Consider the following 27,923-nt stretch of genomic DNA (forward strand, 5'->3'; position numbering starts at 1 on the left):
CCTAGCCTCTTCTCCACAGTAATGAATGGGAAGGATAAGGAAATCTATAAGGATGAGGGTAGTGAGTGCAGAGACAATACAATGACTTATTTCATACTGAACATGTATCCTAGTTTTCTGATCCTGATTTGAATATGAAATCCTGGGCTTGACTCTCCTTTCTCTGGATAGTAAACAACTCCAGATAAGGTGACTTGGTATAAATTCATCTAGATATATTCCAAGGGTTTTCACCAGACTGGCTATCAAATTGCTGATCAATTTTCTGCTTCTCAAGTACAGGTATTAGAATAGCCTTCTTCCTTCAATATGATGCAAAGGCATGCTAGTTGCTCAATAAATAGTTAAAAAAAAAAAAACTGCACACACACACACACACACACAAAACAGAACTGAGAGAGTGAAAGTGCTTTTTCTTCTCATTGCTCTCAACCTCATCTCTTTCTTGAAGAGGGAAACACATTTAGGGAAAAGAGAATACTGTCTACACCCAGAGACATCAACTTCAGAATCAGTTTACTTCAAAAACATCAAGGGATTAGTAGTAAGTTTTCTTACTAGTATAGTAAAACCCCTTGATTACCATCAGATATTTAATCTTTTTTTTTTTTTTTTAGTTTAAATGCATTTTATTTTTAGACAAACTACATGACGTATTTTTTCTCGAAAACAATGCCTCAGCTCCAAATAAATCACCGTCAAAACAAACGAGGAGCTCCAGATGCCATCAGTCCCATTTGTCTAAGTCCTGGTGTTGTGTGGATGAAAAGCAGCAGCCAGCCAGTTATGACAGGTGACAGATCCAAAGTAACTGCCAAATTTGTTAACATTTTTCCATTTCTAGACCATCCTTAAAGAAAATCATATGTGGGGTCACAGCACCCTCACAATAGTCCAGCAGAGCAGCCATGCTATCTAGATTCACGTTTTCACCGATAAAGAACTGAGTTTTTGAAATTAGCAAGGATGTGTTTGATTTGTTCTGCAGCCCCTGTCATAAAAGGTTTTACTCTTTCTGGTCCCTGTTCTCCAAGTTTCCCTTTGGCGGACTTCATGTAATCTTTGATGTACTCCTTGTAGGCTTCTTTTTTGAAGCTGGTTTTCTGCAAGTGATGGTTCATGACAATATCGACACCAGTGATTAATGTGTTCAGTACCTTCGCCCTTGGGTCCTTCAGCAGAGGCATTTCCACCAATAAGCGAGTCATCAATGTCACCCTCTGTCCTACTGACCATCACCCCCCTCCACCTCCAGACACAGCCTGTCCGCGACCTCCCGGATCTTGTAGGTGTCGGAGCACATCTCATCACGGCTCGTGAGGTCCCAGTAGATGATCATGATGGGGACTGGTGGGAGATGACGGCGGCACCAGCTTAGTAGGAGCCTGGAGCTCAGAGTGAGCACGGGTGTGGTCGGGGGCAGCGGGGGAGGGAGGGGTGCAATGGAAAAGTTACTCTTTGTTTTTAATCTCAATTATGTAACTAAAAACTGCTTTTTTGGAGCAGAATTTTCTTATACAATTCTCTGAACAAAAGGAAAAAGAAACATTCTTTCAAAAAAATAGGCCGTTCTGTTTTAGGCCACTGATCTCAAAAACACTCAACCTCAATTAAAATACCTATATAGTTATAAAAAGAGTAATTGTTATGATAAAAATGTTACATATAAAATATGCTATAATGAAAATGAATACATAAGTTAGAAACAATAAACATTTGAACTGTCATATAACTTTTTAAGAATAAAATTGTTCCCACAAATCATACCTATTTTCACTCTACTGCAAGGTTTCTCAGCATTTTATAAGTACTCTACTGACCTAAAAGCCCAAAATATAAATTATAATAAATATAATACAAATCAGGAAAAAAGTACTATTTTCCTTGGGCCTGCTGGTATAAAATAACTGTTAACTGATACAACCTATAATATATAAAATATTAAGAATCACAGGTTTTAGAGCTGAAGGGAACAAGAGATTTTTCCTCCTCCTGGTTTAGGCTGCCCCTATTAATTAAAACCTCAAAACATTTACATGTAAATATACAGTCATTTTCTCCTTAAAAAACTGGTTTAAAAAAATCTAAAATGGATGGCTATAGTACCAGATGTGAGCAGTATGTAAAACTGAACCCATGAAAATAGTGATTGCAAAACAGACATGAGCACAAAGCATCTGCTATTATCAAAACTTATACAGAGATTTGGGTTTGGAGAGGAAGGGAAGAGCGAGAAGATGAAACAAAGAAGAACCTCCATCACTTTTCTCAGTTTCTGGTTACTCGATCAGTTATCACAGGGTTATCTAATATAGGAAAGGTTTTCAACCTATTCACAGCCAGTAGGTAGGGGTCTGGAATTATTTTCCTTTCAACTGTTCTGTATTTAAGAAGCATATTGTGCTGAAACTCAAGACTGCCAGAACTGAAAGAATGCTCCTCATTCCCATTATGTAATGGAAATGCGTTCACCTCTTTTTTCTGTACCTCCTTATATTAGTGGTAAAGGAAACTTTCAGGGCAATACTTACAACAATAAAAAAGCAGTTAGAGGTAATAGCAGCAAATGAAAACATTCATTTCAAAATTAATTTTTTATTTACATAGACCACTACTCTAAAGAAACCATACTGGATCATACAATGTGTGGGATAGGTTAGATATCTCAAACACTGTGGTGACTCAATTAAATATTCTAGGAATGACAGCTTATTCATGTTTACTAAAAAATGCAAGCTAAAAACAAAATGCAAGCTATGGGAGAGGAGACACTTAATCCTTAATATTCACTAATTATGCCTGAAATATAGCCTGATTCATAAGAGGCACCCAATTATTATTTGTTGAAAATAAATGAATAACGTTTTTTTTTTCCCACTAGTCAGTAGTATTTAAAAAGACCAAAAAATAATCTTCAGTGATGACTACAACTCAGTGTTCCTTCTCATCCACTCCTCTATTGATCTCTATTACCCTCTCAACTTCAATAACTTGTATCTCCGTTTTCTTTTCTTTTTGGAGAAAGGGGTGGAAGAAAGAAAAAGACAACATTCCAGTTTCTAGCCCACTAGTGACTCTTGCTTAGTGTGGTATATCAAAATCACCTGTGGCAGCTTCTTCAAAGTAATATCATAAACTTTGTGACAACTCGGAGAAGTCTTAATTAAGTGTCAGCAAGTCAGAAGTACAGCCCAGGCATGTCGATCTTCACAAGTTCCTCGGGTCATACAAACCATGCCTGCATCACACTACACACTTCAAAAACTTCTTTATCTTTAAATCCTGTAACTGTAAACAAAACAACACACCATCTTTTCAACTGTAAACTCCTTGTATCTTTGATCTACTCAGTTTCTTTCTTTACACTTATTTTTTTGAATTTTTAAAAATTCTTATTAGTTATCTATTTTACACATATCAGTGTGTACATGTCAATCCCAATCTCCCAATTCATCCCACCACCACCCCCCCGCCACTTTGCCCCCTTGGTGTCCATACGTTTCTTCTCTACATCTGTGTCTCTATTTCTGTCCTGCAAACCGGTTCATCTATACCATTTTTCCAGGTTCCACATATACGCGTTAATATACAATATTTGTTTTTCTCTTTCTGACTTACTTCACTCTGTACGACAGTCTCTAGATCCATCCACATCTCTAAAAATCACCCAATTTCGTTCCTTTTTATGGCTGAGTAATATTCCATTGTATATATGTACCACATCTTCTTTATCCATTCGTCTGTCGATGGACATTTAGGTTGCTTCCCTGACCTGGCTATTGTGAATAGTGCTGCAATGAACATTGGGGTGCATGTGTCTTTTTGAATTATGGTTTTCTCTGGGTATATGCCCAGTAGTGGGACTGCTGGGTCATAGGGTGATTCTATTTTTAATTTTTTAAGGAACCTCTATACTGTTCTCCATAGTGGCTGTATCAATTTACATTCCCACCAAGAGTGCAAGAGGGTTCCCTTTTCTCCACACCCTCTCCAGCATTTGTTGTTTGTAGATTTTCTGATGATGCCCATTCTAACTGGTGTGAGGTGATACCTCACTGTAGCTTTGATTTGCATTTCTCTAATAATTAGTGATGTTGAGCAGCTTTTCATGTGCTTCTTGGCCATCTGTATGTCTTCTTTGGAGAAACGTCTATTTAGGTCTTCTGACCATTTTTTGATTGGGTTGTTTGTTTTTTAATGTTCAGCTGCATGAGCTGTTTATATATTTTGCAGATTAATACTTTGCCCATTAATTCATTTGCAAATATTTTCTCCCATTCTGAGGGTTGCCTTTTTGTCTTGTTTGTAGTTTCCTTTGCTTTGCAAAAGCTTTTAAGTTTCATTAGGTCCCAATTGTTTTTTTTGTTTTTTTCCATTACTCTAGGAGGTGGATCAAAAAAGATCTTGCTGTGATTTATGTCAAAGAGTGTTATTCCTATGTTTTCCTCTAAGAGTTTTATAGTGTCTGGTCTTACATTTAGGTCTTTAATCCATTTTGAGTTTATTTTTGTGTATGGTGTTAGGGAGTGTTCTCATTTCATTCTTTTACATGTAGCTGTCCAGTTTTCCCAGCACCACTTATTGAAGAGACTGTCTTTTCTCCATTGTATACCCTTGCCTCCTCTGTCATAGATTAGTAGACCATAGGTGCGTGGGTTTATCTCGGGGCTTTCAATCCTGTTCCACTGATCTATATTTCTGTTTTTGTGCCAGTACCATATTGTCTTGATTACTTTCGCTTTGTAGTATAGTCTGAAGTCAGGGAGCCTGATTCCTCCAGCTCTGTTTTTTTCCCTCAAGATGCTTTGGCTATTCCGGGTCTTTTGTGGCTCCATACAAATTTTAAGATTTCTTTGTTCCAGTTCTATAAAAAATGCCACTGGTAATTTGATAGGAATTGCATTGAATCTGTACATTGCTTTGGGTAGTATAGTCATTTTCACAATATTGATTCTTCCAATCCAAGAACATGGTATATCTCTCCATCTGTTTGTGTCATCTTTGATTGCTTTCATCAGTGTCTTATAGTTTTCTGAGTACAGGTCTTTTACCTCCTTAGGTAGGTTTATTCCTAGGTATTTTATTCTTTTTGTTGCAGTGGTGAATGGGATTGTTTCCTTAAATTCTCTTTCTGATCTTTCGTTGTTAGCGTATAAGAATGCAAGAGATTTCTGTGCATTAATTTTGTATCCTGCAACTTTACCAAATTCATTGATTAGCTCTAGTAATTTTCTGGTCACATGTTTAGGATTCTCCATGTATAGTATCGTGTCATCTGCAAACAGTAACAGTTTTACTTCTTCTTTTCCAATTTGTATTCCTTTTATTTCTTTTTCTTCTCTGATTGCCGTGGCTAGGACTTCCAAAACTATATTGAATAATAGTGGCAAGAGTGGACATCCTTGTCTTGTTCCTGATCTTAGAGGAAATGCTTTCAGTTTTTCACCACTGAGAATGACGTTTGCTGTGGGTTTGTTGTATATGACCTTTATTATGTTGAGGTAGGTCTCCTCTATGCCCACTTTCTAGAGAGTTTCTGTCATAAATGGGTGATGAATTTTGTCAAAAGCTTTTCCTGCATCTATTGAGATGATCATATGGTTTTTCTTTTTCAATTTGTTAATATGGTGTTATCACATTGATTGATTTGAATACACTGAAGAATCCCTGCATCCCTGGGATAAATCCCACTTGATCATGGTGTATGACCCTTTTAATGTGTTGTTGGATTCTCTTTGCTAGTATTTTGTTAAGGATTTTTGCATCTATATTCATCAGTGATATTGGTCTGTAATTTTCTTTTTTTGTAGCATCTTTGTCTGGTTTTGGTATCAGGGTGATGGTGGCCTCATAGAATGAGTTTGGGAGTGTTCCTTCCTCTGCAATTTTTTGGAAGAGTTTGAGAAGGATGCATGTTAGCTCTTCTCTAAATGTTTGACAGAACTCACCTGTGAAGCCATCTGGTCCTGGACTTCTGTTTGTTGGAAGATTTTTAATCACAGTTTCAATTTCATTACTTGTGATTGGTCTGTTCATATTTTCTATTTCTTCCTGGTTCAATCTTGGAAGGTTATACCTTTCTAAGAATTTGTCCATTTCTTCCACATTGTCCATTTTATTGGTATAGAGTTGCTTGTAGTAATCTCTCAGGATGCTTTGTATTTCGGCGGTGCCCTTTGTAACTTCTCCTTTTTCATTTCTAATTTTATTGATTTTGAGTCCTTTCCCTCTTTTTCTTGATGATTCTGGCTGATGGTTTATCAATTCTGTTTATCTTCTCAAAAAACCAGGTTTTATTTTTATTGATCTTTGCTATTGTTTTCTTTGTTTCTATTCCATTTATTTCTGCTCTGATCTTTACGATTTCTTTCCTTCTACTAACTTTGGGTTTTGTTTGTTCTTCTTTCTCTAGTTCCTTTAGGTGTAGGGTTAGATCATTTATTTGAGATTTTTCTTGTTTCTTGAGATGGCTTGTATTGCTATAAACTTCCCTCTTAGAACTGCTTTTGCTGCATCCCATAGGTTTTGGATGGTCGTGTTTTCACTGTAATTTGTCTCCAGGTATTTTCTGATTTCCTCTTTGATTTCTTCAGTGATCTCTTGGTTATTTAGTAACATACTGTTTAGCCTCCATGTGTTTGTGTTTTTTTACGTTTTTTTCCCCCTGTAATTGATTTCTAATCTCATAGCGTTTTGGTCAGAAAGGATGCTTGATGTGATTTTAATTTTCCTAAATTTACCGAGGCTTGATTTGTGACCCAAGATGTGATCAATCCTGGAGAATGTTCCGTGTGTATTTGAGAAGAAAGTGTAATCCGCTGTTTTCGTAGGGAATATCCTATAAATATCAATTAAATCTATCTGGTCTGCTATGTCATTTAAAGCTTGTGTTTCCTTATTAATTTTCTGTCTGGATGACCTGTCCATTGGTGTACGTGAGGTGCTTAAGTCCCTCACTATTATTGTGTTACTGTCGATTTCCTCTTTTATAGCTGTTATCAGTTGCCTTATGTATTGAGGTGCTCCTATGTCGGGTGCATATATATTTGTAATTGTTATATCTTCTTCTTGGATTGATCCCTTGATCATTATGTAGTGTCCTTCCTTGTCTCTTGGAACATTCTTTATTTTAAAGTCTATCTTATCTGATACGAGTATTGCTACTCCAGCTTTCTTTTGATTTCCATTTGCGTGGAATATCTTTTTCCATCCCCTTTCAGTCTGTATGTGTCCCTAGGTCTGAAATGGGTCTCTTGTAGACAGTATATATATGGGTCTTGTTTTTGTATCCATTCAGTGAGCCTGTGTCTTTTGGTTGGAGCATTTAATCCATTCACGATTAAGGCAATGATCGATATGTATGTTCCTATTACCATTTTCTTAATTGTTATGGGTTTGTTTTTGTAGGTCCTTTTCTTCTCTTGTGTTTCCCACTTAGAGAAGTTCCTTTAGCATTTGTTGTAGAGCTGGTTTGGTGGTGCTGAATTCTCTTAGCTTTTGCTTGTCTGTAAAGCTTTTGATTTCTCCATCGTATCTGAATGAAATCCTTGCTGGGTAGAGTAATCTTGGTTGTAGGTTCTTCCCTTTCATCACTTTAAATATATCGTGCCACTCCCTTCTGGCTTGTAGAGTTTCTGCTAAGAAATCAGCTGTTAACCTTATGGGAGTCCCCTTGTCTGTTATTTGTCATTTTTCCCTTGTTGCTTTCAATAATTTGTCTTTAATTTTTGTCAATTTGATTATTATGTGTCTCGGCATGTTTCTCCTTGGGTTTATCCTGCCTGGGACTCTCTGTGCTTCCTGGACTTGGGTGGCTATTTGCTTTGCCATTTTAGGGAAGTTTTCTACTCTAATCTCTTCAAATATTTTCTCAGGTCCCTTCTCTCTCTCTCTTCTCCTTCTGGGACCCCTATAATGCGAATGTTATTGCATTTAATGTTGTCCCAGAGGTCTCTTAGGCTGTCTTCTTTTCATTCTTTTTTCTTTACTCTGTTCCACGACAGTGAATTCCACCATTGTGTCTTCCAGGTCACTTATCCGTTCTTCTGCCTCAGTTATTCTGCTATTGATTCCTTCCAGTGTAGTTTTCATTTCAATTATTGTATTGTACATCTCTGTTTGTTTGTTCTTTAATTCTTCTAGGTCTTTGTTAAACATTTCTTGCATCTTCTCAATCTTTGCCTCCACTCTTTTTCCGAGGTCCTGGATCATCTTCACTGTCATTATTCTGAATTCTTTTTCTGGAAGGCTGCCTATCTCCACTTCATTTAGTTGTTTTTCTGGGGTTTTACCTTGTTCCTTCATCTGGTACAAAGTCCTCTGCCTTTTCATTTTGTCTATCTTTCTGTGAATGTGGTTTTCCTTCCACAGGCCGAAGAATTGTAGTTCTTCTTGCTTCTGCTGTCTGCCCGCCCTCTCTACTCAGTTTCTAATTGAACAGGTTTTCAAGATAAGGTCACGTTACTCATGCTTCTCAGCGTCCTCCAATCCCATATCATCCTCCTGAACTATATCTGCATTCCCTCCATTTTCATGCAAATCTACTGATCAGACATTTCAACAACTGTGACATTTAACTCACGTAGTCTTACCAATTCCAACTCAAGCACTGTAACTTATATAAACCCCAAACCATGTTGTGTCTAAAACCATTCTGCAACCTCTGAGCTATTTGGCAGTCATTTTATTAGGTTTTTAACTTCCTTATCAGACTTGCCATCATGGATTTTCAAAAATTTCAACTTCTCTTAGGGACCCTATCTCACTAAAAGCCCCTCAATCTCAGGTGGCCTTACTTCTTTGGTAAAAGTTATTAGAACTTCCTTTATTTTTTGCTCAAGTCAAAAATCTTTATTTTTATTCATCCTATTATCTTGTGCTGCCTCTCTGAGGAAATAGTAGAAAAAGATACAAAAGAGAAAAAACAGTCTCTAACATTGAATCTGTCATTTGTTGGGTCTTCTACATATACTATATAATTAGTAAAATCACTAGCCCTTTGTAAAGGAATTTAATACAGTGGTTAACCAAAAACAACAGCTTTTCTCTGCTCCAGTAGTAAGCACCTATAAATACAGATGAGAAAATAAATATTCCACTTACAAGAGCAAAAAGCTATTAAATATTTACAAAATAAACTAACAAGAAAGGCACAGATTTATGTCACCAAACATAATATTCAATTGAAAAATACAAAGATCTGAACAAAGGAAAAGGCTGTATTACTGTGCAGACGTGAGCTGTCACAAGTAACTATCCATTTGAAAGGAAAGAAAAGTGGGCCCACATGTTTTACTATAGACAAAACTTAATTCCAAAATATTTAAAGCAGAGAAATGTGTATGTTTGTGTATACATGTGTATGTGTGTACATACACACAGATACTTCACATATATCAACACATCTTAACGAAACATCAAGGCTACATGTCCAATCTAGAGAGCAGGAAAAAAATCTTTTTAACCAACTGGAAACTCAAATACTATACAAGAAAAGACAGCTATATCTGAGTACATAAAGATCCACTAGATATCAAGAAAATACATATCAAAGTAACATGGAATAAAATTATACTCATTAAAATTGGTAAAAATTTAAAAGATCTAGAATGTCTATTTCTGGCAGGAATGTGGGGATAGGTTACATAGCGCACGTGGAAATGTGAAAAAAAAAACCCTTTGGAAAACAATCTGGCGACTTTTTAGTAAAAGTAAAAACACTAGACTGGAACAACATAAGGATTTCCCTTTTTTTGTTTGTTTGTTACAATGGTCACACAGTTGCAGTGTCACGTAGTTCAATTAATACATATACTCTACAACATAGAGAAATAAAAGCACAAGTTCCTAAGGATGTTTATTTTAAGAACACTTTTTTAGTGGCAAAGGTGGGGGTGGGGGGAGGAAATACAGTGAACGCCCATTAAAGGGGAGTATCAAAACAAGATCGTGGTACATTCATAATATTCACGGATTATAAAGTCATCAAAAAACAATAAACTGATGGAGGAGGGAGCAAAAGAAAAAAGTACACAATAAGAAGTATAAGCATATCCACGCATTTAAGTGAAAGAATACATGTACACATATAAAGAAGAAAAACATTTGTTATTGTTAAAATTTTATGGACTCTAAATAACTCTGTTACTAATCAACTCGAAATTCAACAGGTCTTCATACTCCTTCATTACTTCACACTCCTTGCCATTTCCAGCATTTGAGAAGACTGAAATAAAAAAATCTTTAAACTCCCAACATTTGACTTTCTGATTCTGTCCTCTTCTATCTCTTTCACTGATTTTTCTTCCTGCCCTAACATGTGTACAGCTGACTTCTTTTTTAGCCCTCTGATCTTCACTCTACTACCCCAACTAAGGATCTCATCCACTCTGAAGAATTACAAAACCACCATCTCTCCCATTGCATGCCACTCTCTAACACATCCCCTCATCTTTCCCATTCCAAACATTCCAGTTCCAGCTGACTGATGTGCAAATATCTACGTCCTTTTAGATATCATCGCTCAGCATTACTGGTGGCAACTTATGCCCTATACTCCCAAACGTGTTTCTCCTCTTGCCTGTAACTATCACTAATTCCATCATTCACCAACACTTTAAACTTTAGTATTATATTGGATTCAATTTTCTATCTCAGCTTTTACCTGCAATCTTTTGGATTCCATCTTCTCTTACCTATACAACGCCACTTTCAACCATGCCTTCCTTTCTGCAGTACCTATACCACCTGTATTACTACAATAACTTCAATGTCTCCTAGGTCTTTTCATACTGTCTTCTAACATCTATGCATAAAACATAACCCTGATTATGTCACATGTATTCATCGCTATCTATTAGCTTCCACATTCACTCTAAATTGTGTATTGAAGCATTTAAGTTCTCCTTCTCCATATGGTCTCAAAGTATCCATCTACCTGTATAGCACCTTCCTTGAATGTACTCTACCTTCAGGTGAATTTATCTGTATCATTCTAACATCCCCCCAATTCCCACATTTCTGCTTTTTAAGCTCTTTGTTCCAACTACAAGTGTTGAAATTTTTCTATTCTTCAAATGTCATCTCCTTATGAAGCCTATTCAAACGCCAACCTTGAAAAAGATGCTTCCTCCTTTCCACCTGTACCCCAAAGCATAGTTTTTTGTTTTTTTGTTTCTTTTAAAAAAAAAAAAACCTTTTCAAAGCTGGGCAGTAGTTAAAAAACAACTGTTAGGTTAGAAATCAGAATGTTGCTATTTTCTTTCAAATGCTACTGTTTTTGACATTAAGACATTAAATCCAGTCATTTAACTGCCCTGAGCCCCAGTTTCTCGTTTGAAAAATAGAAATAAAATCTAATCTACGAACCTCACAGGTAGGTAGGAGTGCATGGAAAGCCAATTTATAATTTACATGTTAACATTGTTATTATATCACCTTTTATTGTGCATATTTGATTTTTTAGTCACTACCAAATTATAAGCATTTAAAAGGCAGCCTGTACTTTATATTCTAGCACTCAACACATAATAGCTATAAAATATATATATATACATACATCTTCCTAAGTCATAAAATATAGCTCTCATGCGTAAGAAATATAATCAAAGCACAATTCATGTACTATGACTTTGTCAAAATAAAACATCCTACAATCCTTCTCCCCACAGATATCTTTTCAGAAAAACTACTGTCACGTAATATTTCTGGACCTCTGATTTAGTTCACCTGAAACACAAAACACAATTAGTAAACTGGCAGGTGGGTAGGGACCCTTTAAAATGGCTGATAAATAGCTAAACAGTCAAAGAATTCCAGTAACACATATATATAATACATATGTAAGTGATGTAAGGTGTGACTATGACGGCAGTATTCTACCAATCCAACAAACTTATCCAGCATTCATAGTTAACCTCTAAAATTCTAGAGGTTAACATTATGGTTATTTCAGAGACATGAAACAAGAGATTTTTAAAAATATATACAAGAGAAGCATGTTAATTTTGTCTAAGCTGAAAGATTTTGTTTTTTCCTAATTTCATAAAAAGCAAAATTAATGATGGACAGTGTTTATAAAAAACTTTTTTAAAAATGGAAGAGTGGAAATGATACTTTGGTCCTACAGAAACTTATAAATCTTGAACTTAACTACAAGAACTTAGAAGTCCTTGAGTTACCTTTGAAAACCATACAAACCTATAACACCTTGTCAAACCAAAAAGCAAGACAGCTACCTAAAACTAAGGTCTTATCTAAAGGACATGGGAACCAACCTGAAGAGACTCTCACTAGCCAAAAATGGGACAATATGCACATCAATACAGAAAATAATTCAATAATCTAAAACACAATTGTGTTTAAATCCATGAGTTCACAGGACAAGGCAGTTTACTGCAACCATGCCACACTGTTGGCTAATATTTCTTGGCATTTTGTTATTTCACAAAAAAATTGCTTTCATATTTGGTATCACATCTGCTCTTAGATCTCATATACACACTCTTGTACTTACCTACTTATAATTCACTTTTTAAATCTAAACCTAAGATTCCATAAATCGTTCCTGTTATGAATTTTAATCTACTGTTGCTATAGTGCCTGGTAAGGCTACCGTGGTTACTGATAAGAAACCTTGTTACTAAGAGTTTAGCTCTTAAAAATAATGGTCAAATGCCAAGAAGAAGTAGCAGCAAAATAAAGTCATGAGTAATTGGGCTATATTATGGATTAAAATAGGTATGGGTAAAAAAGGAAAATGAAAGTTAAGAATGATGAACAGCAGCTGATGAGTAGCAAATTACTTTGTGCGTTCATTTGGAGGGGGGAAAAAAAAAAAAGCTCACCCTGTATGTGATGTTGCCGAGTTCCATAAACAAACATCAGGCAGCATGATGTAATAGAAAGAGTCCTGGACTGAGTCAGGAGACCTCTGTTCTAGTCCAAGGCCTCAGTTTCCTCATCTGTAAAATGAGGGTGCTGAATTAGATAATCTGAAAGGGCTCCTCTAGCTTTCACATTGAGGGATTCTACAGATGAATTTAGGAAGAAGCAATAAAATGTAGGATTTTTGTTAACAGTAAAGTTAACATTGCAAACAGCAGGTGGAACAGGGATGAAAACAATTTTCACAAATATTGAACTGCAGAAAGCAATTATTTCATAACTTTTAACTTCCTGAAAGGTTTTTACAATATACCAGCCTTAGTAAGTAACATTATCATCTAAACTAGATTAGCAGTGAGTGACCAAATTATGACCTCAAAAAACCTATTCACCAGCCAGACTGCCCAAGTAAATCTTGGAAACAGTACAGGAACACCTTTGGGCTAGTAATTACTTAAGGTGATAAAATGCCTCATAACTTTCCACAATTAAGTAACTGAACAAAGAGTAAAATGACACAAAAAGTGATTAGAGTAAATTAAACAATTACTTTTAGTTGCAATAAAACAATAATTATGCTATGATATCCTTCTTTGTTAATGAGAGTATTTTCCCTATGCATAATAATTTCTTTCCTGGTTAGCTCTCAAAATAGAACTTGGCTTCTTCTGACAACAAGGTAATTTGAGATAAATGACATTTTTTTCCACTGGTGACACACAGAAATATAAAAAGAGAAGAGTACCTTTTGTTTAAGTTTTCTATACTGAAAGAAATCAAGCTTCTATAAGTAACAAATAATAGGAAGGCTCTGGTGCCTCAAAAACTTGTGGTTTCCTAACTGCAATTTCCTAAATATAGGTAATTAACTGATTGGTCCTAGCTAATCATCCAGGGTCTAATAAATTCAGTTTTAAGTTCATAGATCAGCTGATGTTATACTTTATTTTTTTATTTATGTGAATGCTATGATTCTCACCTGGCAGACTTTTAAAACTCTAGGTATATGAGAACCAATAAACATATCTCTACAATCAAGAATCTATCAAAAATCTCTTCTTTTAAAGGATGTAATCTGTATCTTTTAAAGGATTTAAAGATAAAATGAAACAGTCAATGAAGAAAACTTGTTTTTAAAGCTTACTTTATGCAAATTACATCGTGATTATAAAATAAATTGGCATACACACAATTCCACTAATTACTCACTTGAACATTTCACCCTGGCAATATAATACCTAATATGTTATTCAGAATCACTAATAAAATTTCTCTCTGGCTGGTAGAAACAAAGGCAAAAACAAAGCAGTCTTGATGGTAATGAAATTTGTTCTTGGCTAGTCTTAAAATAGTTGTGATATCCATGTATCGCTGAGACAGAAAATCTGTGAAACAAAATCTTCCCTCACATGAAATATATTTTCGATTTTAATCTGGGTATTCTGATTTACAGCCCTGATGAGTTGAGTAAAATAACCTCACACGCAGCTGCACACAGTAGAAACCAGTATGATACGCGAGGCATGCATGCTTCAGGGTGCTCTTCCGAGCCTAAGCTGTTTCCAGCAATTACTCCGACTACCTCACTTCCCCTCCCCCATGACTTTTTCAGAGACACTTAAACATTATGCCTATTTACTAATAAAAATACTATTACTAATGATTACTATAAGCAGTATTGTTTTTAGCCAATATCAAACAGATGTAAACCAGCTCCTCAAAAATTCAGGACTGGTTGACTGTACTGGGTAAAGTATTACTCTCCTTTGGGAAGGCGTTGGTACCAAGATTAGCAGTTAAAGGAGAATGTGATGTTTAAATAACTAGTTGGTATCTGGCAAGAAGCCCAATGGATTGTTCCTCACTAAATTTCTATCTGTAGAACATAAGCACATTTGTTATTCTTCCTACCACTTACATAAGTCAGCATACAGTACAATTTTCCCAAAGACCAAAACGCCTCATTTAGAGATCAATAATACAAAATTCTAGGAACAGTTATAAATGGCTAGATGCTGCACACAAAACAGCAGCACATTTGCTTTTTGTTTGTTTGTTTGTTTGCAGCACATTTGCTTTGAGAAAGTTTTAATAGAAACGGTCATTCTTTTTATTATTGCAATATAATTAGAAAAATAAAAACACAAAGGACCAAAAATAAGTCCAAACCTGACTAATTTCTGCTCACTAGAAATTATCAAGCCATTTAAACATCAATTAATTACATATAACTTTTTTTTTTCTAAAATGTATTTAATAACTGCCTAGTTTTGTTCAAAGTTCTCATTTCAGGATTGGGGAAGAAAAAAACTGCCAATAAAAAGAAACTGAGATAATCAAATTAATGGCTAAAAAAATCTCACATTTCGTCATTACAATTTATAGTTTAATATTTCAGTTTTCTCTCATCTTTATGCACTTATAATTTATTCCGATATATACATCTAAAAAATTCAGTCTATCAGAATAGATTTCTGAAGAGTAAATTGAGGATAAAAAATGAATCAGTATTTTAGAATGGTTATATTTAATACTGGATATTATATCAATATTTTTTAATAGCACTATACTTATCTCTCAAAACTTTATAAAAGAATTACAAAATTCTGGAACAATGATCATTTGCTTTTTAATAGAACAGCTTATTAACATACAATTACCATATTCCTAAAATACAGATTATTTTTTTAAATAAATTCTCATCATTCAATCTGGCTAACAATTTTAGCATAAAAATCATGCAGCATTCCTCTTCTGAAGGATGAATACAACACAGTAAAAAATGTGTCCTAAACCATACTTTATAAACCACAATTGGCCAATTAAAAGAATGGAAAGGGAATCTAATAATTTCCTCTAGTTGCATTTTCAAAACTTGTTCAAAATAAGCAACCCCAGGGATTCCATCTCCCACTAATTACATTTAACTCTGATCATACTCTAATTATGTATCCATTCCCTCAGAATTTATGTATTATAAATGATCTTAGTGAGATTTTGCTATATCACTCTGAAGTAATCAAATTATTGTGTGGATATGTTTGTCTTCCCACTTTAGTTGTTTATTTCTACTTCTGTATCTTTCTACATCCTAAACAGTTCAGAGCTTAGCGCATAGGCACAAAAATGTCAATGATAAACTCTTTAACTTATTTTTGAAATTCAAAGAAATATCAATTTTTATGAAAGCCAATAAAAACAACATACTAACAGCAGGAAACTAGTTTAGAGATATACTGCCTAGTAGTATCTTTTATTCAATATAATGTTTCATTATGCAAATTTCACACATTCAGAAAAACTGAAAGAACTGTACCAAGAATATTCACATAGCTATCACCAAGACTTTAAAATTAACACTTCCTTCTACTTGTTTTACCACATCTATTAATGAATCTTAATTTTTTAAGCATTTCAAAAAAAGTTACAGATATCAGTAAACTTCCCCCATATATAACTTCATTATTGCCTATCATTAACTATAATAAAGTATTTAGTACGGTTTTTCTCTTAAAGAAAAAATTTCATGCAAACAAAATACAATGGATACTTACTTACAAGGTGTACCATTCAATGAGTTTTGACAAATGCATAAACTCAAGTAACTCTAATCCCTAACAGGACATAGCATACTACCATCACCCTAGAAAGTTCCCACATGTCTTTTCCTACTTCATCCCTGTCCCCAGCACCCAATTCATCCATTTCTAAACCCTGCCAATGACTTTTCCCCCCAACATTAACTAGCTTTGCACCCTCCACCCCAATACACAATAGATATTTGCCTGTTTTTAGTACATCTTATAAACGGAATCATACATTATGTCCTGTTTTATGTAAGGCTACATTCATTCAGCATAATGTTTCAGAGATTAGTCAAAAGTGCTTCAGGTACCAATAGTTTGCTCCTTTCTATTGCTCAATAGTACTCTGTGATACAAATACAGCACAGCTTGTTTATCTATTCTCTTGTTGATGGATACCTGGGCTGTTTCCAGTTTAGGGGTCAGCCCCCGTATTTGACAGTTTATACACAGAATTTGGTACTCGACCTCTGTGGTTCTTTCCTTTCTTAGGCTTCCCCCCTCTTCCTCCTGTTGGGCTCCACTGCTCTGCAGCCGCTGTGGTAGTTCTGAATTGTGTGGCTCCTCAAGCCAGTAAGACTGCAAACCAGCCAACAGGAGCCTGCCCTCTGACCAAACACCATCGCAATGGGAAGCTCACCCAGGGCCATTCCCTTCTTTTAAGATACCACTCCAGACCAGTTTCTTCTTGTTTCTGTTTGCTCAACAGTGTCCTCACACTTTTTTTTTTTTCATATGTTGTCCAGAGATTGTAGTCACTATCTGTGGGAGGATTTGTCCTATAGGAGCCACTACCCCATTTTTTGGAATTAAAACCCCCTACTATTCTTAAGAACACACTTATTCAAGACTGTAATTGACACACCTCCTTTCTCATGTTTTTTCCCCTCAAGACCCTGATTGAGCCAGTCCCCCTGATTCAAAAGAGACAAACTAAACCAGGAAAAAGAGGCCTCTGGGAGCTGGATCCTGTAATTCTGTATATGCATCAACGCAAGTCCCAAGTTCATCCCAGGATGTGGATGCAGAACACACTCAAAAAGGCAAAGGCTTTGAGAACTGAAGATATGAGCCACCGTCAGCATCCCACACGAACACCAAGGGATGTGCGTGAGGAGTAGACCCAAAGCAGCGGAGCAAAGGCTTTGAACACTGAACTCACAGTGGAACCGCTGTCCATGACACAAACAGAACTTCCAGTGAACCTGTCTGTTTTCAAACAGACAAAAAAATAATCTTCATCATCATTATCATCATCATCATCTCCTGAGAGGATACAATAAAAAAATTACTCAACATACAAAGAATCAAGAAAATCTAATTCTCAAAGAAAAAGACAGTAACAGATGCCAATCTTGAGATGATCTAGATGTGAGAAATATCAAACGAAGATGTTAAGGCAGCTATTTTATCCATCCTCCATGGGCTAAAGGTAGGCACTTGAAATGATGGTAAAGACAGAACCTCTCAGAAGTAGAAAGTATAAAAAGAACCAAACGGAAACTGTATAACTGAAAAATCTAGGGGAAAAGTGATTTGACAAGAAAATAAGTGTAGACAAAGGAGAGCAAACATTGAATAACTGATCTTCCTGAATAAGGGATTAACACAAACAGATGAGAATAAAAATATAATTTTAATAAAAGAAGAATTTCCTCACAGCTTGTACCTTTAGCTCTTAACTATAGTGGGAAAAAAAACCTAGAGATCTCTAGCCAAGATGCTTTAATCCTTATTATTCTGTCTCCTCTTGAGGTCCTGTGAAAGCACTCATGATTCACCTTTGAAGAATATTCAAACTCTATACAGTGTGTATAACACAGAATTTAAAAGAAAGCTGGACTACAAATTAGGGGGTCTGGTTCAAGTCCTGGTGCTCTACTATAACAAAGTACGTGATCTGGCATCACTTCTCTAAGCCTTGGGTTCTCATTTTATAAATAATGACAACCTACTTAGCTTTGTAATGTAGTCCCATGATCTATTTTAGGAACTCTGAGGGTCATTCCAGTTTCCCCAGATCTTAAGTTCCTCATTGCTCTAATTACTTGTTTCTGGCGGACAAGGAGAATCTTTAGGTCTGGCAGCTATGACCAGCAAGGTATAGAACAACACTGTCAACAGACATACAGTACAAGCCACAGTGCAAACCAAACATTTAATTTTAAGTTTCTAGTAGCCACATGAAAAACTTAAAAAGAAACAGGTGGCAACTGATTCTAATAATGTATTCTTATTTAATCCAATATATCAAAATATTATCATTTCTTGAAATCCGTATAAGATTGAGATTTCACTTTTTAAAAAAACTGTCTTCAAAATCCAGCATGCATTTTATATTTACAGTACATCTGAGTTACAACCAGTCGTTATTTCAAGTGCTCAACAGCTACACATATAGTGGCCACCACACTACCCAGTGCAGGTGCAGCTGTGGGGTGGGAGGGGAGGGGAAAGCGAGGCAATGGCAAACAAGGCCCAAGGTGTCTCGATGACTTATCTGCCTTATATATACACACACACGAAAACTGTATGCCACTGATGGTTATGAGATCTGCCATGGTACAGGCAGGAGGACAAATCAGAGAAAGCCTGGTTTTGAAATAAATTTCCATCTCTACTATGGGTAGAAACTGCACTAAAAGAAAAAAAATGGCTTATGTATATTTCAAAATAAATGAATTAACAAGTATTGAATATTTATTTTCATGAAAGCCAATGTTTATTCTATCCTATCCACAACTGAGGGGAAAGTATGTAAGAAATACATTAAAAGACTTTATAAAACAAATACATTTCTCAATCAAATGAATTAAAAGACTGGTGAAGGAAACACAAAATGTTTTAAAAGTATACAATATTCAATTCAGATGCTTTGCTGTGACTTATTTAGCTTCTGAAATTTCAGCCAAAATATTGAATCCCTCCTCTGAATGAAAATTACAAAAAGCTTAAGTAAATCTGCAAATACCGAAACCCCTAGATATTTTTTTTTAATGGATGTAATTTTTTTAAAATAGACTCTACAACAGTTTTATTCCTTAATTGTTCCTCAGGTAAAACAAAGGGCAATAACCAATCTCTGTAAGAACCCAGAGTCCCACCCCAGTTCCATCATGTCACAGTTCCTATCATTTCCATATCAGAACAGAAATACATACGCATTCTCAGAAGAGAGGACAGAACTGTGGAAACAGACTTGGATTCAGACTTCAGACTCTACAATTTATTATCTAGGTGATTATAAACAAGAATGATGGTCTCCTCATCTATAAAACAGAGATATTAACAGCCTCACAGAGTTACAGAGACATTTAAATAAGGTATCTACTCTCAGAACACTCACTCATCTTTCCATTTTTGGTCTGATTTTAATTTACTTTTTCATATATCAAAAAACTTTAAACTAATCAAAATGTCTCTTGGTGTCTCCTACACATTTAATATGTTTCTATGTACTCTGTTCTAAACTCATAAACCCTTATGCTCTGTATCATTTTTAAAAAATATCAGATTACAATGAACTCAAAATGATTCCATTAAAATCTGACTGGAAATGAATGTCAAATCAATATGGTCCTTTATATATATATATATATATATATATATATATATATATATATATATATATATATAAAAAATATGTAGAAAAATAAGAACGTTAGCATTTTTTAAAAAAAAGATCCTCCTTACAGGAGGAAATAGTAACCATAGCGTAGGAGAAAAAATAGGCATTATGAAGGAACTCTTAAAAAGAACCAAGAGAAAAATCAAAAGATATGACTGAAATTAACTGGCTTACAGAAAAGGACAGAACATGAAGAAGCAAACAAACAGTATCTGTTAAATATGGAAACTCCTGTCTTTTACATACCAAACTTCAGTATGTTAGTTTTTCTTTGGAGCAAAAACTTAAAACTCAAATTTTTTTAAAAAGCAGTATTATCCCCTGGAAAGATGGATGGATTGATGAAAGAAAGCAAGGAGAAGAAGACCCCAAATGGCTTCCATACACCTATGAAATATGGCCTGTAGTTTCAAATTTGGCTACATTGCTAATATTAGACAAGGCAGCTCAATCCTAAATGTGTCAGACCCTATTAAGACTGAATTTAACAGAGTAAGGTCAGTGTGAGAAGTTGCAAAAACTTAAAAAAATAAAGCCAGAAAATAATCAATGACAGGACACCTTTTGTTTTAACATTATTCCATTAAATATTCATCCCTCTATGTAGGTGGAAGTCCTTGCTCACTTTATTTTGGGTTCCCTGAGACAAAAAGAGAGGTACATTTTATTTCTGGTTGCATGGTGCCTATACTAAGAACTTGTGGAACAGACACCAAGTTTATCTGAAGCATGAAGATCAATTTTTAAATAACAACATCAACTCACCATAACAAGTTCTACTATCACATTTAATTTAAGGATTAAATCCATGAAGGAATCCACACTTTCTTTGCCTTCCAAATGAAACCACAATCACTCAGGTTCCATTTTAGACAGTTGTATCAGCCTACATCACACAACAGACATCCAATGGTAAAGATGAAGGCATTCCGTTAAGTACAACTCCAATGTGCATGTGCTCTGCTCTTTTCAGCTTATCATTTGTTCTGTTTTTAATAGAAAATAAACCATACATTTTCAAAGGGATACTTGCTCAGACATAAGCAAAGGCATAGACCCCTCTGAAAGAAATTCAGCCTGTAGCTATTTTCAGCTCCATCCATTAAAAGGAAAAAAAAAAAAAAATTCCCAAAACTAAGAGAGCTTTTTAATGTAACCCTCTTACTATTGATTTGAAAATTAGTTCTCCAGAGGCATAAATTCTCAACCAAAATAAAATGAATACTTCACACAATCCTGTCTATATGGCAGTGCCATTCATGCTTCACATTTAGTAATACCACTTCAAAAGTACATGACAGTGAAAGACAGATGATAAATAATGACAATGAACTTCTCTACAGTGAACAGAACAAATTATTTTACGGATGACACGCTTGAGAAGTGGAGAGTAAAAGGGAACAGATCACTAGCTCCTCAATACGCACCACACTGCTTCCTGGGAGTTACCTCTTGGTAGGGTTACAACTCTGGGGTCTTATCCTCAGTCTGGCAAGCCATAATTTACTTTTATCTGTTCTCTTGGGATAACCAAGTTCTAGGAGAACAGATGTTAACAAAATACAGTAGAGCAATCTATGAATGAGAAGAATGATTTACTAATTTACACTGAGAAATATAGTTGCCAGTAGACTAGAATATTCATCGATGCAACAGAGGCTGGCAGTGCCCAGCCCATAACCCCTGATCACTCAGTTTTCCTTAGGAGCTAGGCAGCTTCTTACTGCAAACACCTGAGGGTCATCTCTGGCCACAGTTAGGTCAGAGGGGAAGTTCTAAGGAGCTGATGCCCTGCCCTTCCCAAAGCATAACTCCACCAATAAGGAATGGAGTTGGCGGACAAAGTACCCCAACTTTCTTGACCCATGAGTGGAACAGCTGAGAGGCATGCTCTACATACTGGCTCCCAGAGGTCCCCACAAGATGTGAGTCCCAACTGCCTAAAATATTAACCTACTCAAAGGCATCTTGTACTGGCCTCCTTATCTTCCTTTTCTTATTTCCCCACAGGAACTTCCTGGGTTCAGCTTTCAAATAAAATGGAAATAATCGAGGGTTTGATTCCACGGAAATCAAACCTAAAACAACTGGTCAGCGAGGTTCTATTCTTAGCAGGAAAATCTTGTTAAACCAAATTAAGTTTTAGAAGCTGTGGGATAACTGTAGAATTAGAACAAGAGAAAAGAGGAGGCCTAAAGGGATTGGTCAACAAAGTTGATAGACATTTCTTGAAAATGAGAATCTATCTTTGGAACAGTTCAAAGAAAAAAAACATACAAATTGTTCTAAAACACATAAGATGCAAATTAGAGCTACATCGAGACACCATTTCTCAACTATCAGATTAAATATGTATATATCCAAAAAGTTCTGACTATACACTGTTTACAAGTGGGAAAACAGACACCCTCATACATTGCTGGAAAAAATATAAGATGGCATAAAATCTACAGAAAAGAATTTGGCAAACTGCCTCAAAATTACATGAACATTTATGCTCATACCTAAAACTGCCATTCATGAAACAGCTAAGCTACATCTATGTAATGGACTACACCACAGCTATTAAAAAGAATGAGGACTAACTCTATACACTACTATAAGGTGATCTCCAAAATGTTCAGTATATATATATACACATAGGTTTGCTTATTTTTAAAAACAGCAACCTAGTTAAACTTGGTTACCTATAAGGGGAAGAAGAAACTAAGTACATACTTCACTTTGAAGTAATATCAGTGTTTTCTATAAAATTGTAAGTAAGATTAAATCAATATTTTAAAATCCTAAAAATTAAAAATACAATGAAACAAATGGACCTGATTCTGTACCAAGTTGGCAGAAAAATCATACAAGTAGATTTACTTTGAGTACTTCAAAATACTGTGAATGTAAACCCCCAGTGGGTCATGGGCCAAAGAAAAAGCAGTTTTCAGTAATCATATTGGTGGTACTGGTTTAAATATATAAAAATATATTTATAAAGATACAAATTATATTATGTACAATAATTTCATATTTATTTATATATTTACATATTTATATTTACATATTCTGTATTTTATACCTTTAAATAATATACTGTTTTATACATTTATATGTTAAATATATATAACTTTATATATATAATATAAATATACAAAAGAAACCAGTTTATGTAAATACCATTAGAAAAAGAGATTTTTCAGCATGAGAAAGGATGGAAATACTGAAATCAAAGAATTTAAGTTTGAAAAATTAAAATCCAACATTTTTATCAGATATATCACAGACATACCAGACATCCAGAAACAACGAATACCCTTAGCACTAGACTGTGGCTCTACATACTGCTTTCACTAAAAGGAACTGGACTTTCTGGAGACACAGCTATTTGGGGACTAAGGAAGAACATGTGCAAGATGAGTTCAGGAACATCTTGTTATGTCAAAAAGCAAGGAAGCTCTCAGAGACTACTAGAGTTGTGTCAAAAACATTCAGAAGTCAATTTAAAAAGGCTCCTTTGCCCAAGACAATCTGAGTATACTAAGAATAAGAATAAAAACTACAATGCAATAACATATCAAATATTTAAGTCCCCAAGCTCACAGAGACACTTTTTAAAAAGTCTTTGTTGGTCTACTTTTCCCAGCATTCTAGGAAACAACTTAGCACTTTGAAAATTGGAAAATAAACTTATCTACGAAACAGAAATAGAGTTACAGATGTAGAAAATTGGTAAACAAAGGGAAGAATCAAGAATTTGGTATGCCTTTCCTGTACAAACTGTGCCACAGAGTAACCAAATATCCGATGAAGGAAGTTTCTCTTTATAGAAATATTACAAATAATAAATAATAAGAGATGATCTAGGCAATGATCATCAATGGTCACCTAATAATCACAAATAGAGACAAGCAAATATTATATGCCTCTTCATGGAATTACTTAGTACCACCTACAAAATATTCTGCCATCCTACCCCCACTCCAAAATAATGCAAAAAAAAAAATCTGAATTAGATTAATCTTTTAAATTAAAAAATTCAAGGGAAAGAGAGGCATTTTACTACAGGGATGCAATTAACAGAATACAGAATGAGGAAACCCTGCAAGACAAATAAAAAGGAAAATATAATAAAGAGGTAAAGCATAAGCTGTAAGTAGCAACCAAATGTAATGTATGGATTTTGCTGTCAATCTGTAAAAGCTCAAACTAAAAGGATAAATGGTGATATTAAGAAATTACTGTCATCACCTAACACCCATTATTAGAGCGCTCACTACCCCAAAATGAAACAAACCAACCCTCCAACCCTCACAACAGCCAAAAACTCTCACAGAAAATAACAGGTACTGGCAAGAATGTAGAGAAATCAGAGCCCTGTGCATTAGTGTTGGGAAGGTAAAATGGTGCAGCCACTTTGGAAAACTGTATGGAGCTTCCTCAAAAAATTAAAACTAGAATTATTATATGACCCAGGAATCTCACTTCTAGATATTTATCCAAAAGAATTGAAAGCAGGATCTTAAAGAGATATTTGCACTTTCATGTTCACTACAGCATTCGTCACCATAGCCAAAGTTGGAAGTAACCCAAATGTTCATCGATAGATGAATAAAGAAAATGATATATACAGACAAAAATTCCACCTTTTAAAAAGTAGAAAATCCTGTCATAAGCTACAACATAGACAAACCTAGAGAACATTACTCTAAGTTAAATAAGCCAGTCACAAAAGACAAATACTGTATAATTCCACTTACATAAGATACTTAAAGACGTCAAACTCATGAAAACAAAATGTAAAATGACTGTTGACAGCGGCTGGGGAGAGGAAGAAATAGGAGATTTTGTTCAAAGAGTACAGAGTCAGTTTTGCAAGATAAAAAACTTTTAGAGATCTGTTGTACAACAATGTGAATATATTAACACTACACTTAAGTGTACTAACTGTACACTTAAAAATGGTTAAGATGGTAAATTTTATATTATGTGTTTTTTACTATAATTTTTTAAAGTATATTTAAAAGCCTTTTCAAATAAAAAAATTACTGTCAATTTTTAAAGTGGGAAAATGGTACTGTAGTATATACTTTTAAAAAGCCCACATCTTCCATCGATACCTACTGAAATATTTATTAATGTAATCATGTGACATATGTATTGGCTCCAAAATAAATGGGGATGGGGGTGGGGAAGCACGAGGCATAACAACATGGGAGCAAAGCGGTTACAGGAAACAAAGCTGGTGATGCTGCAGCTGGGTGAGAGTTCATCATGCCATTCTCTCTCGTGTACATCTAAAATTTTTCACACTAAATAATAATGTACACCTACTGGTCACTGGGTTCTATTAATGCAATAAGATAATTGCAGAAAGTAGCATGAAACATTTACACTGAAAAGTAGCTGTAAATCATGGTGACTTAAGATGCTATGAGAGTTAAAATAACTTGCACTTAGGCAAGTGAAGAGTGAGGCAAAAAAAAGAATATTCATGGTTCTTATATGAAAAACAAAGTTGAAGTGGGTGTGGGGGGTGGCAGAGGTGACTTTTCACAAAGCATTCCTTTATGGCATTTCCAGAGAAAAACACGTGAGACAGTACACAGCACAGATTTAACCCCCGAACACTACTACATTGCTCAGGCTCATGGGAAAACCATCATTTTGAACCCAATATCTATAAACTTACTGGCACATCTTACAAATGTGTAGAAATGGCTTTGATGTCCACAGCTAGACTATAAGCGAATTTGTGTAATCCTGACCTTCTTCATCTTTCACACTAACACATATACAGAATTAACACTAACATAAACATTTGTGTTGGCAAATGTGTTTGAGATAATCTGATTTAAAATACAGTCTACAAGCTGCTCCCCAAACAAAACAAAACAACACGCAGGCTATGTGAGTGGCACGTTACAAAGTCACCTGAGGACAGGCACTTAGAAGAGAGAGCCAGTGGCATGGCACTTGGCTCTCAGATACCCAACAGGCCTGTGCAACACTTCTCAGGGGAAACGTGCCACAAACAGCTAAGACTCCAACAACCAAGAAAAATGCACAGGTTTCAGACGTGAACTTCAAAAAAGCCAGACACTCAAAATGCCTAAGGTGAGCTGCTTACGTGAGAAAGTGTAGTGCTGCAGAAGAAACAGCAGATTCAATGATGGGTAATAAGTCACCCAGGTACCACAAAGAACCCAGCAAGTATCTTCATACATGAATGAAGAACTGTGTCAGCCTTTGTGCTCGGTAAAGCCAGAACAAAAATCCTTATTTTCCCCAACATTCCCCATTAACTACTGGGGGGAAGGAGGAAGGGAGAAGAAAGGGAGGTTGGAGAGGGGGAGAGGTCGTTTTCTTTTCAGCAGTAAGAATTCAGAAGATAGTTTAGGCAGAGGAAATCTTATTGACATACTGACAAGTTCATCTTTAAAATGAATCATTTCCTAGGAATATTTTCACAGATAACTTTCACATCTCACTCACTCATCCTGGTTCTAGTTAAGTTCTACTACTTTTTATTTCAGACTGATGCATCTATAATTTCCCACCAAATTCTATAAACCTTAATCAGTTTCTATAGCTCCCTGATTTAATATTTAAAATAAAAATTTAAGTAAAAATAATTAAAAGTTTTGATAATGCACTATAGAAAACACTGTTGTTAAGCAATTAATTCTTTAAAAAAACAAAAAAAATAAAAATTCATTCTCCTGCTATTTATTGATGCCCCAAATACAGGGCCATACCATTTATATAAGGAATTACTTTTTGTAAGGTAAAATCATTCTGAATTCTAATGAACAGTGATGAGATCACTTAGCCTATAGCTAGAATAAACATTAGAAATTTAGTCCAATTCTATCACCAAATTTTACAAGAGTACTTGCCAAAAGTCATCCAAGACATATGCAGCAGAGAGCAACTCCCAATTCCCACAGAGTCCAGTGGTCTTGCTGCTATATAACATAGTGGACATTTTCATTCCACAGAGAAAGGATTCTAAATGACCTTGTTAAATAAATAAGAACGGTTCTCCTGAAAATTATCCACTAACTAAAGACATGTAGAATTTTAGCCATTTAACTGCCCATTAACTATAAATATTAGGAGAAATGCAATATGATTATTTTAGTAAGATGATGGACAAAAACACAAGAGCCATTACTGCCACTCTAACTTAAGTTTAATGAGAAAATTTTATTCACAAAATATAGTCCACATGTTAAAATATAAGATCTTAACTGTATAATAACACTTTTCATTCTGATAACCATAGCCAAGATAATAAAAATCTTCAAATTAGAGGTTTTGCCTTTTTAGAAAAAACACCGAATAATCAAACATTATTTTAAGTACCTTAAAAATTACATATTTTTTAAAACATTTCTTCAGTTTGAGAACACATGTATTTTGTCAAATTATGAAAAACTTTCAAAATTCTTAACAGATTCTTAAAAATAAGAGAATAATAAAAACAGAAATTAAAACAAGCTCTGACAAAAACAGTAGGAAGAATTCTTACCATTGGCAGTGCATTGATGTGGGGATGTACAACTGAATGTCTGGTACTGCCAATCACAAATCGCTGTTGCTGATGCTAAGAAAAAGGAAAGTAAAATACTCAGTGTGTCTTCAAACAAATTCAGTTTAAAAGATTTCCCATATCAAATTTTACATGTACAAAATACTATTTATGCCTTTAAGGTCCCAACCAGTGAGTATCTTTCTCCTCCTAAGCAACTGCTGTCATAAACAGCAGCAACTTTTGAGCGTGTAGTATGTGGCAGGCACTGAATCTTTACATTCCTAAAAGGCTGACACAATGAACA

General features: G+C 35.0%; 1 protein-coding gene and 1 pseudogene across 7 annotated transcripts in view; both read right to left on the reverse strand.

The window, feature by feature from the left end:
* TBL1XR1 (TBL1X/Y related 1) overlaps nucleotides 1–27,923 on the reverse strand; it is a 179,187-nt gene that overhangs the window by 63,223 nt on the left and 88,041 nt on the right. For 5 of the 6 annotated variants that reach the window (XM_082458982.1, XM_082458983.1, XM_082458985.1 and 2 more), the window contains one exon: nucleotides 27,617–27,691. In XM_082458982.1, coding sequence (XP_082315108.1) covers nucleotides 27,617–27,691 — 75 coding nt within the window. Of the gene's footprint in view, nucleotides 1–12,845; nucleotides 12,959–27,616; nucleotides 27,692–27,923 lie in introns of those variants that run through there. The other variant, XM_082458984.1, reaches the window with a different exon arrangement.
* Nucleotides 593–27,636, reverse strand: LOC309659355 (translationally-controlled tumor protein pseudogene; annotated as a pseudogene). The gene is made up of 3 exons (XR_014268359.1): nucleotides 27,617–27,636; nucleotides 12,846–12,962; nucleotides 593–11,727 (listed from the first exon to the last, which is right to left on the reverse strand). The product of XR_014268359.1 is annotated as a translationally-controlled tumor protein pseudogene (transcript).

This window comes from Balaenoptera physalus (genome assembly GCF_965194825.1).
Source record: "Balaenoptera physalus genome assembly, chromosome: 4".
In the NCBI taxonomy this organism is placed as follows: domain Eukaryota; kingdom Metazoa; phylum Chordata; class Mammalia; order Artiodactyla; family Balaenopteridae; genus Balaenoptera; species Balaenoptera physalus.